General features: G+C 44.3%; 1 protein-coding gene across 5 annotated transcripts in view; it reads left to right on the forward strand.

Moving 5' to 3' along the window:
- brd4 (bromodomain containing 4) overlaps window positions 1-17,510 on the forward strand; it is a 216,360-nt gene that overhangs the window by 559 nt on the left and 198,291 nt on the right. For 3 of the 5 annotated variants that reach the window (XM_038784572.1, XM_038784569.1, XM_038784574.1), the window contains exon 1: window positions 404-722. The exons of 1 other annotated variant lie outside the window; for it this stretch is intronic. Coding sequence is in view for 2 of the 4 variants with exons in the window: in XM_038784569.1 (XP_038640497.1) it covers window positions 682-722 (41 nt within the window). In the remaining 2 variants the exon portion in view is untranslated. Of the gene's footprint in view, window positions 1-228; window positions 349-403; window positions 723-17,510 lie in introns of those variants that run through there. One more of the 5 variants, XM_038784573.1, reaches the window with a different exon arrangement.

The following is a 17,510-nucleotide window of genomic DNA, read 5'->3' on the forward strand; positions in this document are numbered from 1 at the left end:
CGTCGCGCGTCTACTGACGGAGTGCGACGGGTGGCACGTGACCGAGCCCTCCCAGCCAATCCGGCTTCCCTCCGACATGCCCCCCCCCCCCGGGGGGGGGGGGGGGGGGGATGGGTGACGTTCCAGTCACAACGCCAGCCGCTTCTTCCTCCTCCTCTCCTCGCTACTCCTGAAGAGACCCTAACGTTTTCCAAGAGCGGCTGTGACTCACAGGGAGGGTGACGGCCAATGGTGGCGCCGGCTGGGCGTCACGTGGACGCCGGCCACCAATGGAAAGGAGGCGGCCGCGGCTCACGTGGGGTCGGCCCGGCCAATGGGCGCCTCCAAGATGGCGGGCGGTATATAAAGGTATCTCGGGAGTGTGCGGCGGCGGCGAGAAGTGGGGGTGGGCTGGGGCGGCTGCTGCCATTCGCGGACTGAGAATCGCTGTCGGATTTTTTTTTAAAAGCGGAGGGAGTTGGAAGAAAGATCCTCCGGAGAGGGAGAAGGCCGGACGGGGGGGAAGAACTTCAACAGGGTGTGTGCGTGTTTTTTGGGGGGAGGGAGGGAGAAGGGGAAAGACACACACACGCTCTCTCTCGATCTCTCATCATCTCCCCCCCCCTCCCTTCGCCAAAGGCGCCGTGAGCCGGTCGCCGTCTCCCGACAGCAAGGGTGGACCCCTGAGCGGAGGGTGGCGGCATGGAGCGCGAGAGCGGTGCCTCGGCAGGCCCGACCGCACGGTGAGTGTCCGCAGCCTGGGCAGCTGACGACGTGGGGCGGTTGGTGGCGTTATCGGTCAAAGGGAGGAAGGGAAAAGGCCGCAGGGAGCTGGAATTGGTCGGGCACTGGCTTCTTTATTGTTGTCGGCGCTGAGCGGGAAACGGCTTCCTGACGCCATTTTGTGCGTGCGAGGCCTACGGAGCCGGGCGCCACTCTCCGTCCCTCCCTCCACGCCTTGAGTGGGCCGATACAGGAGCGCCCGCCGCTTCAAAATGGTGCGCGGCCCGGAATGGCGAATGCAGGGTCATGTCGAAGGCTGCCAGGGCGGTGCGGAGACCGCCCCCTCTTCTATCTCTCTCTCTCAATTACAACCCCCTCGCAGGCCTTAATTTAAGCCTGCCCCCCCCCCCCCCCCCCCCGTGTGTGCTGCGATGGTTGCAAGTCTGAAATCCCCTCCATAGGCGAGTTTTGTGCTGAGCTAGACTGGAGGTTATTGGCGAATCTGAAGGAGGCGAACGATGGTGTTTGTTCCACCCTCTCTCTGAAAGAAAGACGGCGACGAGAGGCTGATGTGAACCCCCCCCCCCCCCCCCCCCCGAGGGTTTAAAACTTGTGCAGTTCGGATTCGCAGTTTTCGTTTCGTCTTCCTGGAAAGCTGCTTGTCCCAGGGCAGTGGAGAAATTCCTGTGATTTGTTTACTCAACGATGTAGTTCAGGTGCCGGCCATTTCGACAAGTAAAAACGGAAGTACGGAGTTTATGGGCTTTATCTCGATTCAAGATACGAGTTACAACCGCAGGGGCCTTTTATTTTTTTTTCTTGTCGTAAAGCTAGGTAGTTGTGCGGTTGCAGGCAGGCATTGTGGAATAGTCGCTCCAAAATCTGGCAGTCAGCGGGAATGTATGTGGTTGGTGGTGCATCCATAGGACCATGAAGGAGTAGGCCGTACGGGCCGTCCATTCTGTTTGACTTTGTTAAATCATGCCTGAGCAAGCTCGGCTTGATTCACGTTGGCTTTGCTCTTGCAATTATGGATGTGGCTGAGGCGTTGCACATCAGTTGCTTTTCACTTTTGTATTCCAATGCCCTTTACCTAAAGACCAATATTGTATTGAATACATTGAATACTTTTATTGTGCACTTGCTTTGATTTATGTACAAGAACACCTAAATTCCACTCCTTCTCTACAGCTCTCATTATAGATGAATTGTGATTTATTCACTCTGATCTAAATTTGGTCACTGTGTATTGAACTTTATCTCACTTGCAGAGTTTATCATGATCTCATTCTTTCTACTCATCTGCAAACTGGTATAATGTCATCTGTCATTAATGTACACAGTGAAAAGCCGAGGAGCTACTACAGGTCCTGGGGACATGTTTTGTCACCTTCTGTCCGTCAGAAAGCTTTCTGTTCCTTGTCTCTCCTACCTCCCACCTAATTAGCAACTCTTGTCACACTGCTACCTCCGATTTCCTATGCTTTAATTTTGGCTGTTAATCTCTTGTACAATCCTAATCAAATGCCTTCTGCGATTCATAAAGAAAGTATGCTATGTGTTCATGTTCCCTTATCTGGTATTTTAGGAGATTTGGACTCTGATTCAATATCAACCCTCACCCTGTTGCTAGTTAGATCATTGATTATGTAATATTATTGCACTGACATACAGTGCACCAGATTGCTTTTCTTAAATGTTGCATCTACCTCACCAATAATGTTGATAAAGGATATTTTTGTGTAGTTAAAGGCAATATAATTGATAGGCATGCTAAATTATTCCTTCAATCCAAGTTTTATAAATTACTATAATGTTGAACTTTGCTCTTTTCACAAACTTAAGACAATTCAATGTTTGTAGGTGGTAGCATCTACTGGAATATGTCGTCTTAAATATTGTGATCTGTGGGAAGATATTTAGTGAGCAGAATTGTGTGGATAATTTTTTAATGCAATATTTTGATTTGGTTATGGGCCTTTGGTGCAGTTTGCCTGTAGCAAATGGAGTATTTTTTGCATTTGGAAATTGTAATTTTAAATAGCCTGTACAGTTTTTGAAAAGCTACTGTAAAATTTTGCAACGGTTTTGAGCTATGAAATATTTTCACATTTCGTCATGTATTATGCAACAGGAGAACTGTGGTCCGAAAAATCTTGGCTGCTGTGGTTCTGGAGGCCAATTATAACAAAGCTAAAAAGTGTGAAATGCTGACTTTCTGCTATTTGAAAAATATGTTTTGGTCCATGTGTTATGATCTGTATCTGTAGAGGACATGAGTGCTTATCGATTTATGCTAATTAAGGTGTAGATCTCTTGGCACGTTTAAGCCAGTATCAGATGTTTTTCACTGTATAAAATGAGGAAAAGATAAAATATCGCAGAAGAATGACCATGATGGTAAAGTACGCTGGTAAATTGGTACATTAACTTCATGAATATAACTTGGATTTTGATCCAAATTGCACTAATTGTCTGCCTGGAGTGAAGACAGGGCAACTTTTAAGTATTACCCTGCGTATCCAGAATGTATAAAGTCATATTTCTCTAAATTCAAACTCCCAAACACCCAATTCACAGTTAGGATTGAAATATTGTATTATATTGCTTTGAGGTATTGTGCCTTGATTACGCTTGGTATGATTTTTGGGGGATAATTAGGAGTTTGGCCAGAAAATTATAACTCTAGGTGTTTCGTAGGCATATTATAAATCAAAATATGATTGTCGGTAACTGTTAAATAACTCAAGTAGAGTTTTGATACAGGCTTACCATTCCATTTCCTTGCTTATCTATCCTGTATTTCTGGTACCTAGTTATTCAGATGTAGGAAAAGTAGATATTCAAACATAATCTTGGAAGTCTTTGAATGTTTTTAAAACCTGTTGGCTGTTTTCCATGGGATTCCACGATGCATTTAAACTGAAGGCGGCTGACATTGTGTTCATTTGCATGGATTACTCGTGTGCAAGAGGATAGCCATCTGAGTAAGAGCTATTTTACAAGAGTTTCAAAATATGCAATTGTTGTAAGGAAGAAACAACTCCTTTCTAATTGTTAAATTTAATTTCTGTCCTGAAGTCTGTGGCGGGAATACCTTCCGTTTGCTTCATTCCAATTTAGTGATGGGAAGCTAAAAGCATTTGGGGGAGTGGAAGATCTAAGTTGGCATTTGGATTTAGTTATTGAGTGATTTTTCTTGTATTTTTCATAAGCAATATATGTTTGTAATGTGATCTTCAAAGATGTAGGTCCATCAAGGCACAGGATAACGAGAAAACTGAATATGTATATGGTGTGTGCATATGTGTCTACATGTTTTAAAAAAAAAACATTTCCCCCTGATGATTATGCAAGGCAAATGTTAAAATTTCTGAAACACCCGATTTAAACCAGGAAATCCCAAGGGTAAAGATTTCTTGAGTGGAAATTGAGTAGCTTGGGGAATGGGAGGAAGGAAAGTGTCAGTTCACAATCTGATGGGAAACCTGCCAACTTAAGCTCTTTTTTTAAAGTAAAATACAATGAATTGATTCTCTTGCAAATGTGACATTGTTATACTGATTACACTTTATCTGGGATGTTTTTCTTCCATTCTGATTTACCCCCTCTCCTGAGACATTGACTGTTATCAAATATGGTATAGTTTCATGGATGCTGCCACATTCCTTTTAGACAATGTGATATCGCTGAGAATGAGTGTTGCCACCAACTCCATTTGTCTCTGGCAACCGTCTTAGCTGAACCAGACTGTTCCACAACCTCTGTGAGGTGACCTTCTAAGTTCAACTACATCAGAGAGCGTCTGTTTCTCCATTTGAAACATGACCCATCTCTACCCCTGCCTCAGATCATTTGCACAAACACTTATCCATGTCCAGATTGGACTATTCCAAGGCACTCGTGGATGGTCTCGCATCTTTCGCTCTTGAAAACGTACGTTCATGCAAAATCACCTTGTGACTTTGGTTCGCTCTCTCACCCTACACTGGTTCATGGCTAAGCACATCAGGTTTAAAATTGTGTTCCTTGTTTCCATATCCCTGCAAGAATGCCTTCGGGTGTTTTACTATTTAAAGGCACTGCATAAATTAAAGTTATTGGTAATAATTCATCATGGAGCAGGCTTAGACCTGTCATGTCCTTGTGCATTTCCATCAGGTGTTGTTGGGCAGAAGTCGGCAGTGGATAATATTGGTGGATATTATTTTCCGTTTCTACCTTGAAAATAATGAACTGTACTACAGAACCTCCTTTTGCCCAGGCTGGGACTGGCTAACTGAGCGCTGTAATCTGACACTATCATAGAACAGTACAGCACAGAACAGGCCCTTCGGCCCTCAATGTTGTGCCGAGCCATGATCACCCTACTCAAACTCGCGTATCCACCCTATACCCGTAACCCAACAACCCCCCCCCTTAACCTTACTTTTATTAGGACACTACGGGCAATTTAGCATGGCCAATCCACCTAACCCGCACATCTTTGGACTGTGGGAGGAAACCGGAGCACCCGGAGGAAACCCACTCACACAGGGGGAGGACGTGCAGACTCCACACAGACAGTGACCCAGCTGGGAATCGAACCTGGGACCCTGGAGCTGTGAAGCATTTATGCTAACCACCATGCTACCCTGCTGCCCAATAGATATTGTGAATAGCTGGTGCCCCCGCACCGACACCTCTGGTACCCTACGAGTTACTGCCTGCCAATTTGAAAATGACCCATTTATCCCTTTTCTTTGTTTCCTCTCTGCCAACCAGTTTTCCATCTCCTTCTATACATTTCCTCCAACCCATGTACTTTTAGTTTGCACAATAATCTCTGATGCGGAACTTTGTCAAACGCCTTCTGAAAGGGCAATTTAGCATGGCAAATCCACCTAACCCGCACATCTTTGGACTGTGGGAGGAAACTGGAGCACCCGGAGGAAACCCACGCACAGACGTGCAGACTCCACACAGACAGTGACCCAGCCGGGAATCGAACCTGGGATCCTGGAGCTATGAAGCATTTACGCTAACCGCCATGCTACCGTGCTGCCCCAAAGCTATCGTTGCTTATGGTTTGACAACTTGTGTTAACAAGCTGGGCCATAGGCTCAGTTTTGTTAAACACAGATGTGAACATTTGTTGGATGTATTGATCTTAAATTTTACATTTGGAATACTGCGTGCAGTTCTGGTCGCCACATTACCAGAAGGATGTGGATGCTTTAGAGAGGGTGCAGTGGAGGTTCACCAGGATGTTGCCTGGTATGGAGGGTGCTAGCTATGAAGAAAGGTTGAGTAGATTAGGATTGTTTTCATTGGAAAGACGGAGGTTGAGGGAAGACCTGATTGAGGTCTACAAAATTATTTGTTTTTTCCAAGATTGGGGGTGTCAGTTACAAGGGGTCACGATTTCAAGGTGAGAGGGGAAAAGTTTAAGGGAGATGTGCGTAGAAAGTTTTTTACGCAGAGGGTGGTGGGTGCCTGGAATGCTTTTCCAGCGGAGGTGGTAGAGGTGGGTACGATAGCATCATTTAAGATGCATCTGGGCAGATATATGAATGGGTGGGGAACAGAGAGAAGTAGACCTTGGAAAATAGGCAACAGGTTTAGATAAAGGATCTGGATCGGCACAGGCTGGGAGGGCCGAAGGGCCTGTTCCTGTGCTGTAATGTTCTTTGTTTTTGTAAATTTGGGTGTTTTTAATTTCTGTTGGCCGGTTTCACTAAGATATTAGTGATGTGTTATGGTGGATGTAAAAATTATTTTTTTGGAATGTGTTTTTATTCACAAATTTTTCAACAGTTTAAGTTTAGCAACCCCCCCACCCCCAAACAGTCGGTTGTAACCAACTCCTGAAAATGGTGGAAACGCTTGAAGAACGAACCCCAACAATTGTACAGCCCAATTGTACTCGCACCCCTTAAAGCAGGTCCCCGCCATGCTGACCACCACCCCAACATGACCCATGCACGCGCAGTCGGCGAGGCGAAGGCTGCCACCGTAACTGCCTGCACCTTCGGCCAATTTGGCACCCCGAATATGGCTTCTAGGGGACCAGGCTCCATGTCCGCAGGTAACGCCCCCAAAATGGTATTGAACACGGTCCACCAAGATCTTTCCAGCTTCAGGCAGCACCCAAACGTGTACATGATTCGCTGGACTCTGACTATCCTGCTCACACATCTCCCATCCCTCGAATAGCTGGCTCATCCTAGACTTTGTGAGGTGCACTACCTTCAGCTATATCAGCCACAGCCTTGCGAACAAAGTTGAGGCATTTACCCTCTGCAGCATCTTGCTGAGACAACCCTCTTCTCTAAAGCCCCCACTAACAGCGCCCGCTCCAACAATGAGGACTCGGGTGCTATCGGGAAGGTCGGAAAGACCTTTCTCACAAAGTCCCACACTTGCATATACCTAAAGCTCTCCTGCCACGCCAGCCCAAACCTCCCAACTCCTCCAATCCCGCAGAAACAAAACCTTGCATCTATCTTCCCCAGCTGGACCTGGCATTCCCCCCCAACCTAGCTCCCAATTGGTAGCAGCGCCATTGCCAGCAACCCCGACCCCCTGCTCCATCCTCACCCACAAAGCCCCTGCTCCAGCCCAGCATCTTGACAAGTCTGCTTGACAAGAATACAACAAGTTTAAACCCAGACCTGCCTGCCATCCCCTCTGCGGTGTCATTTCCTAATCTTGGCCACCTTTACCCAACAAACAAGATCAGCCTATCCACCCCCCATCCCTTAAAAACGCTGTGGGCGAAAAGACCAACAGGCATTGAAGCAAAACCAGGAAACACGACAAAACATTCATCTCTATTGTCTGTACCTGGCCAGCCAACGACAGGACCGTAGCAAATCTACCTTCACCTTCCCCACCAATCTAGTCCTGCACCTTGGCTCTGAATCCTTTGTTGGCCTAGGTCACCTTCCGCAGCTCCTCGCCCTGTGAGTTGAACTGGTCACTATGTTGTGACAATGGCTCTACTCCCTTCAACCTCTCTTCTTGCTCCCACACCTCGGCCAACGTCTTCATCACTGACCCTGTACTAGAGCAATCACTCCCTTCACCCACTCTTTCATCGCCGTCATCATCCGCCTCTGAAGCACCTCCATATTCTTGGCAAACAGCTTCTCGAACTCTGCTGACTCCACCTTGGTCAGAGTTTCCACCATGAGGGGAGCAGCCCCACCTGGCAACTCCCCCCTCCCGGCCATTGTTCTTAATGCAGGACTCTCGGCCTCATTCAATGGCGCACCTTCGCTTTCCCCTTATTTCCAGCACCCATCTTCTGCGTCTTCGACATTTCACATCTTCCCACACCAACTCATTTGTAAACTACCCTTGAAACCAGTCATAAAAGTCCAAAACCAGGGACTCTAGCAGGAGCCATCTAACGTGTGACCTCCACCTACATGTTGCTACCGGAAGTCCGTCGGATGTGTAAATTCTTCATGCAATCGTCTGTGTTTGAAGTAGGATCTTACTGAAGTATATTAGTCATTGAATGACATTTTCAAACCTGCATTGGTAAAACCCACATCAAACCTGTCTGGAGAGAGTAATTTGAACCATTTAGGGTTTAAGTTATTGACTGGAATGATTTTGGGTGATTACCCTCAAACCCCGCCCCCCCCAAATTTGGTTCTTGTATGCTTTGCAAGTTGTTACTTTTTCAACAGAACTCTTGTTTTACTAAGGTGCAATGATCGTTCTAATACAAAATATTGGAAATGCTCAGTGGTGTTGGCAGCATATTTGTGGCGGGAGAAGCAGTTAACAGGTCGACCTCTCGGTGAAACTGATAAAGGTCAGCAACCTGAAAAGTTAATCTGCTCCCGCTGATGCTGAGTGGTTCCAACATCTGCTATTTTGATTTTAGATTTCCAGCATCTGTGGTATTTTGTGTTGAATGAGGGAAACTGGTGCTGTGGCATGCTTGGTTGGTGTATCCCTAATTGAAGATTGTCACTGATTCCATTGAACTCTCTGAATGGCACCTCTGCAGCATCAATGCTCCATCCATGTTCTTGAATGACACCAGGACTTGAGGTCATGTAGCACAGTGGTAGAAGTGTCCCTACCTCTGAAGCAGAAGCTCCAGTTCTGAATCCAACAGCAGGACTAATTGGGCCACGCAAAGGGCATTCATAATGTGGTTCAATGGGCAGATCAGTTCGGGAATCCTTCCATCACTTCTCCACTCTTCCCCAAAGGGTAAAACAAAGTGTGTGCGTGTGAAGATGCGCTTAAACAAAAAACGGGACCTGCCCGGTGATGGACAGCATATTGAGACTATATGAAAACATTAGCAAATAGAATATTGCGATGCGATTGCGATGCACATCTCATTTGCAACCATTCTGTGCAAATATTTTCATCGTTCTCGGTTCGAAGGGCAGCAACAAAAAAAGTGTAAAGGGCATAAACTGTGAAGGATTAGAGAAGTTGTAACTTCACAGCCAAGAGTGAAGATTAAGGGGCAACTTCAGTGATCAATCAAAATAAAAGGTGCGGATAAAGATAACGCAGTATATTTTTGTAAAGTGAATTGGGAGATCTGGTAGGCTGAAATAGCTGAGGAGCTGGTTGGGTTGCTGTTGAGCATAATTTATATCTAAACCTATTTCTCCCCCTCTTCTACCTACCCAGTCAGCAGTGCCAGTTAATTGATGTATGTGCCTTGCCCCTCCAGTTGATTGGCCTGTTTTGATCTACTGAGTTTGCAGTCTGGTCAAGGCGACTACTTGACTTTCATTGGTCTGTGAGAATTGTTAATACAGCCATTATGATCTGCTAACTACAGGACCTATTTCTCTAGTTTGCAACATTTCCAAGTCTTTGCAATGTTGCCAGTCATTAATGACTTATGGGCTGGTAACTTGGCTGCTACCTGCAATTGTTTTGCCATTTTTATTTGAGCAATGCCACATAATTCACGTCTCTGCGTTGCATTTGCCAAGAATTAAATTTTGGTATTCTGCGAATGTATTGTAGCAGAGGAAGCACCCCTTCAGTATTTATTGTTCAGTTATTTATATCTCACTGATCTAAGATCTTTTGAGTTTCTCTCTAGATTGATATTTTAGCTACCTACTTGCTAGTAAAATATAACTTTGAGGTAGTTCTGGGGGAGAAGCAGGACTGTGGTAGTTCTGGGGGAGAAGCAGGACTGTGGTAGTTCTGGGGGAGAAGCAGGACTGTGGTAGTTCTGGGGGAGAAGCAGGACTGTGGTAGTTCTGGGGGAGAAGCAGGACTCAGCTAGTTCTGGGGGAGAAGCAGGACTGAGCTGGTTCTGGGGGAGAAGCAGGACTGAGATAGTTCTGGGGGAGAAGCAGGACTGAGATAGTTCTGGGGGAGAAGCAGGAGGGAGAGTCAGAGGTTTACAGCATGAAAATAGGCCCGTTGGCCTAATTTGTCCATGCCGCTCAGTTTTTACCACTAAGCTAGTCAAAATTGCCCGCATTTGGCCCATATCCTCTATACCCATCTTACCCATATAACTGTCTAAATGCTTTTTAAAAGATAAAATTGTACCTGCCTCTACTACTGCCTCTGGCAGCTTGTTCCAGGCACTCGCCGCCCTTTATGTGAAAAAAATTGCCCCTCTGGACCCTTTTGTATCTCTCAACTTAAATCTATGCCCTCTAGTTTTAGATTCTCCTACCTTTGGGAAAAGATGTTGACTGTCTACTTTATCCAAGCCCTTCATTATTTTATAAACCTCTGTAAGATCACCCCAAGCCTCCAGGGAAAAAAGTCACTGTCTATCGAGCCTCAACTCAAACCATCAAGTCCCGATGAAGTCTCCTTTCTACACTCTAGTTGAATACTATCCTTTCTATAATAGGGTGCCCAGAACTGTACTCAGTATTCCAAGTGTGGCCATACTAATGTCTTGTAAAACTCCAAGACATCCCAGCTCATGTATTAAATGTTCTGACCAATGAAATCAAGCACGCCGAATGCTGCCTTCACCACCCTGTCCACCTATGACTCCACTTTCAAGGAGCTATGAACCTGTACTGAGAGACATGAGGTCAGACAATAATCCCAATGTTGCAGACTAGATACATATTTTTTGGGGTTGTGGGCTGAAGAAAAATTTATAATCTGCTCCTTCTCTAGATTCTTTGACACTAGTCTATCCTGTAACAGGCATCTAAATTCAATTTTCTTGCCATGGGAAAAACTTTGAGTAAAGGAAGGAAGCCAATAAAGCAGCATTGGTTGCTTATGAATGAGTGTGTGCAACTAGTCATGCAGTCAGCTTGTACTTGAAGCAAGGTTGTTATTGGGTGTCCTGATATTCAAATAAAAATTTGTTTAACAATTCAGTTACATTTACTTGACCGAGCTTAAATACTCGAGTATTGTGGGAGTGGAGAGGCAAGAATAGAGAGGTTGTCTTTTGGAAGTTCAACATTAGGGAGAAGGGACTGATGTGGGTCTCGAGGATAGGCTAACATCAGCTTTCACAGGACCATATTTCTGTATTCATTCAAAGGCTGCAGTGTTACCACTCGTCTTCATAGACAAAATTACTTCTCTTGGAATTTGGGATGAAAGGCCACTGGGATTTTATTTTCAGGCACTAAAATACTGTAAATGTTGGAGTTCTGAATTAAAAACAATGTGCTGAAAAGATTTGTGGAGAGAGAAAAAGAGTTAAACGTTGATAATTGTCTCTGGACAGATGCTATCACACCTGGGTTTTTCCAGCGCGCTCTTTTTATTTCATCAGGCCTTGCCCATACTGATCCCAAAGGGAGGAGTAAACCGAATCTGCTGTGCAGGCGGCACTTTTCTCCGACTCCATGTAAATTTTCCTGCATATGTCATCTGGTCTTAACCAATTCTGTGTAGGAGGAAAATTTTCACAAAGGGCGAAAAGCTTATGAATGAGTCAGCAGTGAACGTGGGTGGTTATGAGAGTAACCTAATAAGTGCAACAATTTACTGATGTGTAGAAGTTAGAAAAGCTGACTGACAGAAGCGATTTGAGTGAAAAAAGATAAATAAAGGCTGATGTGGATATTTTTGTGTTCGTGTCCAGAAATCAACTGTGTAATTGCTGACATTCGATAGTTTCCTATCTGTTTATAGATACACATGCAATAAATTAACCTGGTTTGCAGAAAAGAAGGTTTATGTTGCATAGGGAAATTTAAATTGTTAACTGGGATAGAATAGCACCATAGCTGAACAGACTGCCCTTTGATCTCTGGACTGTCATTTCCGAGCCAGGCTGCATTTCTGAGATGAATCTGTCTCTGGCTGTACAGGAGGTCCTTTGGGAAATGTAGAACGAACAAAGCTGCAGTTGGAATATTTGATACCTAAACTGTTGATGTAATTGAACTGCATAGTATCTTTAGGGTGCCTTCACAACTTCGGCAGAACCACATTGCCAACATTTGTTTCCGGTTTGTGCTGAGATAGCCAATTGATTGAGTGCACAATGGTACAAATGCTACAATCACTTTCTTGGCATGTTGGTTAAGGAAGGGAACAATTGGTTGATCACGCACTAGTAACTTTACTGCAAGCTTGTATGTAACAGTGCCAATTGAGGACAGCGTATGACTCTTCTCACTTACTGTTTGGGGACCTCTAGTACACTGCCAGCAATGTGATTGCCCCCTTTGTTTACTAAGTTCTATCTTTATGGTCTCATTTGAGGAACCTGGGGCAAAGGGCATGTTGTCTGAGAGAATTACTTTTCCATAAGTTCAGTTCTTTTGTTTTACTTGTTTTGAGTCAACATACCAACAGAAAGACTGTTCATTTCAATTTGTTTATTGAGCCAGCCAACTTGAACAAATGGTTATCATGTGCTTGGTAGTATATATAATAATTTCAGAAGTTAGTTTGATAGAGAAGATCTAATTTGTAGTGCTTCTTCCTATCAAATAAATGGGATGTCCTTTGTGAACTATGGCTAATTACCTGTTATGCTTAAAAGTAATGGGGTTCTCTATATGAATGTATACTTATGATAAATGTATATAAATGGCAATCTAAAAATATGTAAATGAGGGACGACATTGCAAGCTGTTAACATTTCATGTCGCCCAACTTTCAAAAATACTTCATTTTAGGGGTGGTGCTGTGGTTAGCATTGCCGCTTCACGGCGCAGAGGTCACAGGTTCGATCCTGACTCTGGGTCACTGACGGTGTGGAGTTTGCACATTCTCCCCGTGTTTGCATGGGTCTCACCCCCGCAACCGAAAAAGATGTGCAGGGTAGGCGGATTGGACACACTAAATTGCCCCTTAATTGAAAAAAAAAAAGAATTGGGTACTCTAAATTAATAAAAAAGAATTCGGCCACAAAAAAAAATCAAAGATGGACGATTGTACCCGTTACATAATGGCTTGCATTATTTTGGAGTTCTCAGGGCAGCACGGTGGCACAGTGGTTAGCATTGCTGCCTACGGCGCTGAGGACCTGGGTTCGAATCCCGGCCCTGGGTCACTGTCTGTGAGGAGTTTGCACATTCTCCCCGTGTCTGCGTGGGTTTCGCCCCCACAACCCAAAGATGTGCAGGTTAGGTGGATTGGCCACGTTAAATTGCCCCTTAATTGGAAAAAATAATTGGGTACACTAAATTTAAATAAATAAATAAATAAATAAATAAATTTTGGAGTTCTCTGCCTGAAGATCAAGTCTGTGGCGGTTTATTCACTGTTAGCTAAGTGCTATGATTTTTTTTACCACGGGTAGGGAGAGGAGGCAGGCCCGAGTCACCCTCAGCCAGAAAATGAATCGATTGGTATTGATCTGATCCACACACTAGTCTTTTAGCCAAATGAACTACCTGACCCCCATTAGCTTACATTATGGGTGAATGATTGTGGTCTTGGTGAGTGGGAGAACAATGCAGAGATTTGTTTTTGAATAAAATACAGTAAACGGTTACAACAGAAACAATCCGGGAAACATAATCCCCACTGCACGATTTTACAGTTTGTACAGGTTTTTCCTCATTGTCACCCCCCCCCAATGCAGTTTGATTGGAGCAGTGAGCATGGGAGAGATAGTTTCCTTGCTCAGCTTGCACCTCCCATTGTCTTTCCCATTCTCGCCGTTCAAGCTCTACCGTTTACAGATTTCCCCCCTCCTGTTGCTGCTCTCTTAGAAACAAAATCTATCATTGGAGGAGTATCAAAGATTGGAGTGAGGAAATTTGTGATTGGAGGTCAAGGAGCAATTATTGCACTGAGAATGGGGAAGGGGGACGCAGGTAAGGTAGCTCAATTGGCTAGATGAGTGTGGATCAGATTAACGGCAATAGCAAAATTTAAGATCACCTGAAATTCTTTAGCCCCATTTTCGTGAACCTGATCTCTTAACTCATAATTTCCAAACATTTGGTGTTTTCCAGACCCTGTAAGTTATCCACTGTAAGCAGAGTAAAGGGATGGCAACCCTTTAGAGAAAATTTGCCACCTTTGATCTCTGCCATGTTGACTGCAGGTTTTTCTGTATCCTGATCATAATATTAGAAAGAGAATTAACCGCACCAAATCAAAAAAGGAGCGCTCGACAGAATTAAGCTGTTCAGTTTTTTTGAGAGTCCACCATGATCCACAGCTTTGTCACTCTGGGCTCAGCTATTCCAGTGCTCTTGTGGCCTGACTTCCATATACACTGGCTCATCCAGTGCTCTGGATGGCTACTCGTATTCTAGCCTGTGCCAAGGCAATCATTGCCTGTCTTCACTGACCAATGTTGGCTTCTGGTCCCCTGATACTGCAAATGTAATATTATCATCGTATCTTTGTTTTAAGGAATTTCCTTGTTTGCTGAGCCTCCCCAAGCCCCCCCCCCCCTCCCCATCTTGCCCCCTGCCATTCATGAATTCACACGTTAAAAAAAAACACTCCTTTCTCGTCTTTCAGACTCTGCTGTTAAATTCCAACAAGCCGTTGTCCTCTTAAGGTTTTCTTAAAACCATCCTCTTTAGAACCATAGAATCCCTATAGTGCAGAAGGAGGCTGTTTGGCCTATTGAGTCTGCACCAACACTTCGAATGAGAACTCTACATATGCGCATAATCTAACCTGGACACTTGAGGGTCAATTTATCATGGGGAATCCACTTAGCACACACACCTTGTCGACTGTGTGAGGGAACTGGAGCACCTGTAGGTAACCTATATAGACATGGGAAGAGCGTGCAAGCTCCACACAGTCACCCATGGCCCAAATTGAACCCGGGTCCCTGGTGCTGTGAGGCAGCAGCGCTAACCGTTGTGCCACCCTTTGCTGAATCTTTGACCAAGCTTTTGCTCAACCCCCCCCCTTGTAAAATTTCCGTCTTTATCTGCATTATTTTTTGAAATGTGATTTCAAAGATGCTTTACAGCTGTGTTTTTTTTTGTTAAAGGTGGTACATAATTGCAGGCTATTTTAAATCATCATTGTGCCAAGTTAATTGGGGCATGGTTTCCTCCGGAACTGTATATGGACACCAGCTAAAAATGTTTGGTTATTGGTTTGATATGTGTTCACCGGAGTGGGGCAAGAGAATTGTCAAGGGAATCATACTGGTCTACATTCATTTCCATTTTGGCAATCTGTTGGCATGCAAGTTTATGGTGTCTGAACAAATCACTTGTGTTGAAATGCTGGGATTTTAAATTGGTGGTCTGTGATTTTTTGTGTATAATTAGGCTTTGTTTTGTTGTGAATGAAGGTCAAGTCCATTTTTATTGCTAGCATGTTTTGGCTGCTGTTTTGGGGTGAACGTTTTGCATTTCTGTCTGCAGTAGTTTTCTATAAATATGGACCATTTACTCACCTGTGGTTTGATCAGTGAGTGGGCAGGATGACCTGAAAAAGTAGATATAAGGGATTTTGTTCCTTGGTGATTGACCCACTAAAGTGGAAGGAAAGTCTAGTGGGAGTAAATAGTTCAGGTTCATAATGCTTTCTTCAATATCCTTTTATCAAAAGAAAAGCTGTACTTGTTTGAAAATTGTGCGTTTGGATTGGCCACAACTGTTGGTGCTCTGTTTAGATGTGGGTAGCCATATTTGGTTGGTATGGAGTCACAGACAAATCGTGGCGAAACGCAAGAGCGTTGGGGTTCTTCCCACTGATTCTTATCAAAATTAATGGAGTGGTTGTAATTGCACATGGTTACGGTTACAATGAGGTTTTAGATTGACTGAGAAAGGAATAGATTTGAAATTCACCAGGCAAGAATTTTCTTTGACAAGTAGGATGACCATACTCACTTGAGACAGACATCGGAGCAGCACCCTGAACAGGAAATACTCATTTTTGCCGTTTGTGCAATTTTAAAACATCAGGAATAAATGGCGTTCCTGTAATTTAAAAAAAATAAGCGATTTGGATAACATTTGTACAAACTAGAGTACAATGCCTTTCAGGTGGGTCTGTTGGTCTTAAAGCAAATACCAGCTCAGAAAATCATGATTAAAATTGTAACTGTTTAATGTTTCATTTTTGCCTCTGTTTAATGGCTGAGCAAAACTCTTCTTTGGATACATTGCATTTCTACCCCAAAATAAGGTGGTATGAAGAGTGCTTGTACAGATTTGTGATCCATTTGTTGCACTGTGTTCATTAAATAAGTGTCATTTGAAAAGATGAAATAATATGCAGGCATGTTCGATTATCATAGAATTTACAGTGCAGAAGGAGGCCATTCGGCCCATCGAGTCTGCACCGGCTCTTGGAAAGAGCACCCTACCCAAGGTCAACAGCTCCACCCTATCCCCATAACCCAGTAACCCCACCCAACACGAAGGGCAATTTTGGACACTAAGGGCAATTTATCATGGCCAATCCACGTAACCTGCACATCTTTGGACTGTGGGAGGAAACCGGAGCACCCGGAGGAAACCCACGCGCACACTGGGAGGATGTGCAGACTCCGCACAGACAATGACCCAAGCCGGAATCGAACCTGGGACCCTGGAGCTGTGAAGCAATTGTGCTATCCACAATGCTACCGTGTTGCCCTTAAACACCAGTAAGTGGTGTTTTTAAAAACTAGCTGTGTACTCCAATGTTATAAGTCAATATTACTAGGACTTTTTGCTGTGAGATAAATCTGCTGTGCAACTCAACATTGCAGCAATTGTTTTGTGTAGAAATCCCCTGTAGTACTCGACTATCCCGTTGCAGTTAGAAATCTTCGTGCAGTTGTAGCAGTAAATTAATTTTTAATGTTGCATGATTTTGTACCGTTGGTCATTTCTAATCGATCGATACCATAACTACTACTGACTTGCATTTCCTGGCCTGTTTATCCCACCTCCCCCCAGAAGTTATTTTCACAGTTGTGGGAAAGCTGATAAATAACAATGTATGGCCCTGACTAGTTGATCCCTCAGTACTGTATGTTATCTGGAAATGAAATCTGGGATCACTATCCCTTCAGTCATTGGAACAGTATAAGTTACTGTTTTTTTCCCCTGAGAGTCAGGAAGCTGAGTTTAAGAGCTCTCCAGGACTTGAGCATATAATTTAGACAGACATGGAATGCATTCCTGAAGGAGTAGTGCAATGTTGTAGGTGCAGAGTTCCAGATGACGTTAGGCAGATGCCTGACTGCCCATTCAGGTGGGCGTGAAGGAATCTGACATTTTGCGTGGAGTTTTCTCCTAGTCCTGCAACCGACACAGGTTAACTAGCCACTTATTTTCTAATTATGGGATCTTGTTGAGAAGGCAGTTGCTGCATTTTTCAATGAAACAGTGACTGCGTTGCGATAATTGATTGAAAGTGAAGTGCTATGGGATGTCAAGGTCATGACTATTCCACCCTTTGCTCCT

This window comes from Scyliorhinus canicula, chromosome 25 (genome assembly GCF_902713615.1).
Source record: "Scyliorhinus canicula chromosome 25, sScyCan1.1, whole genome shotgun sequence".
Classification (NCBI taxonomy): Eukaryota; Metazoa; Chordata; class Chondrichthyes; order Carcharhiniformes; family Scyliorhinidae; genus Scyliorhinus; species Scyliorhinus canicula.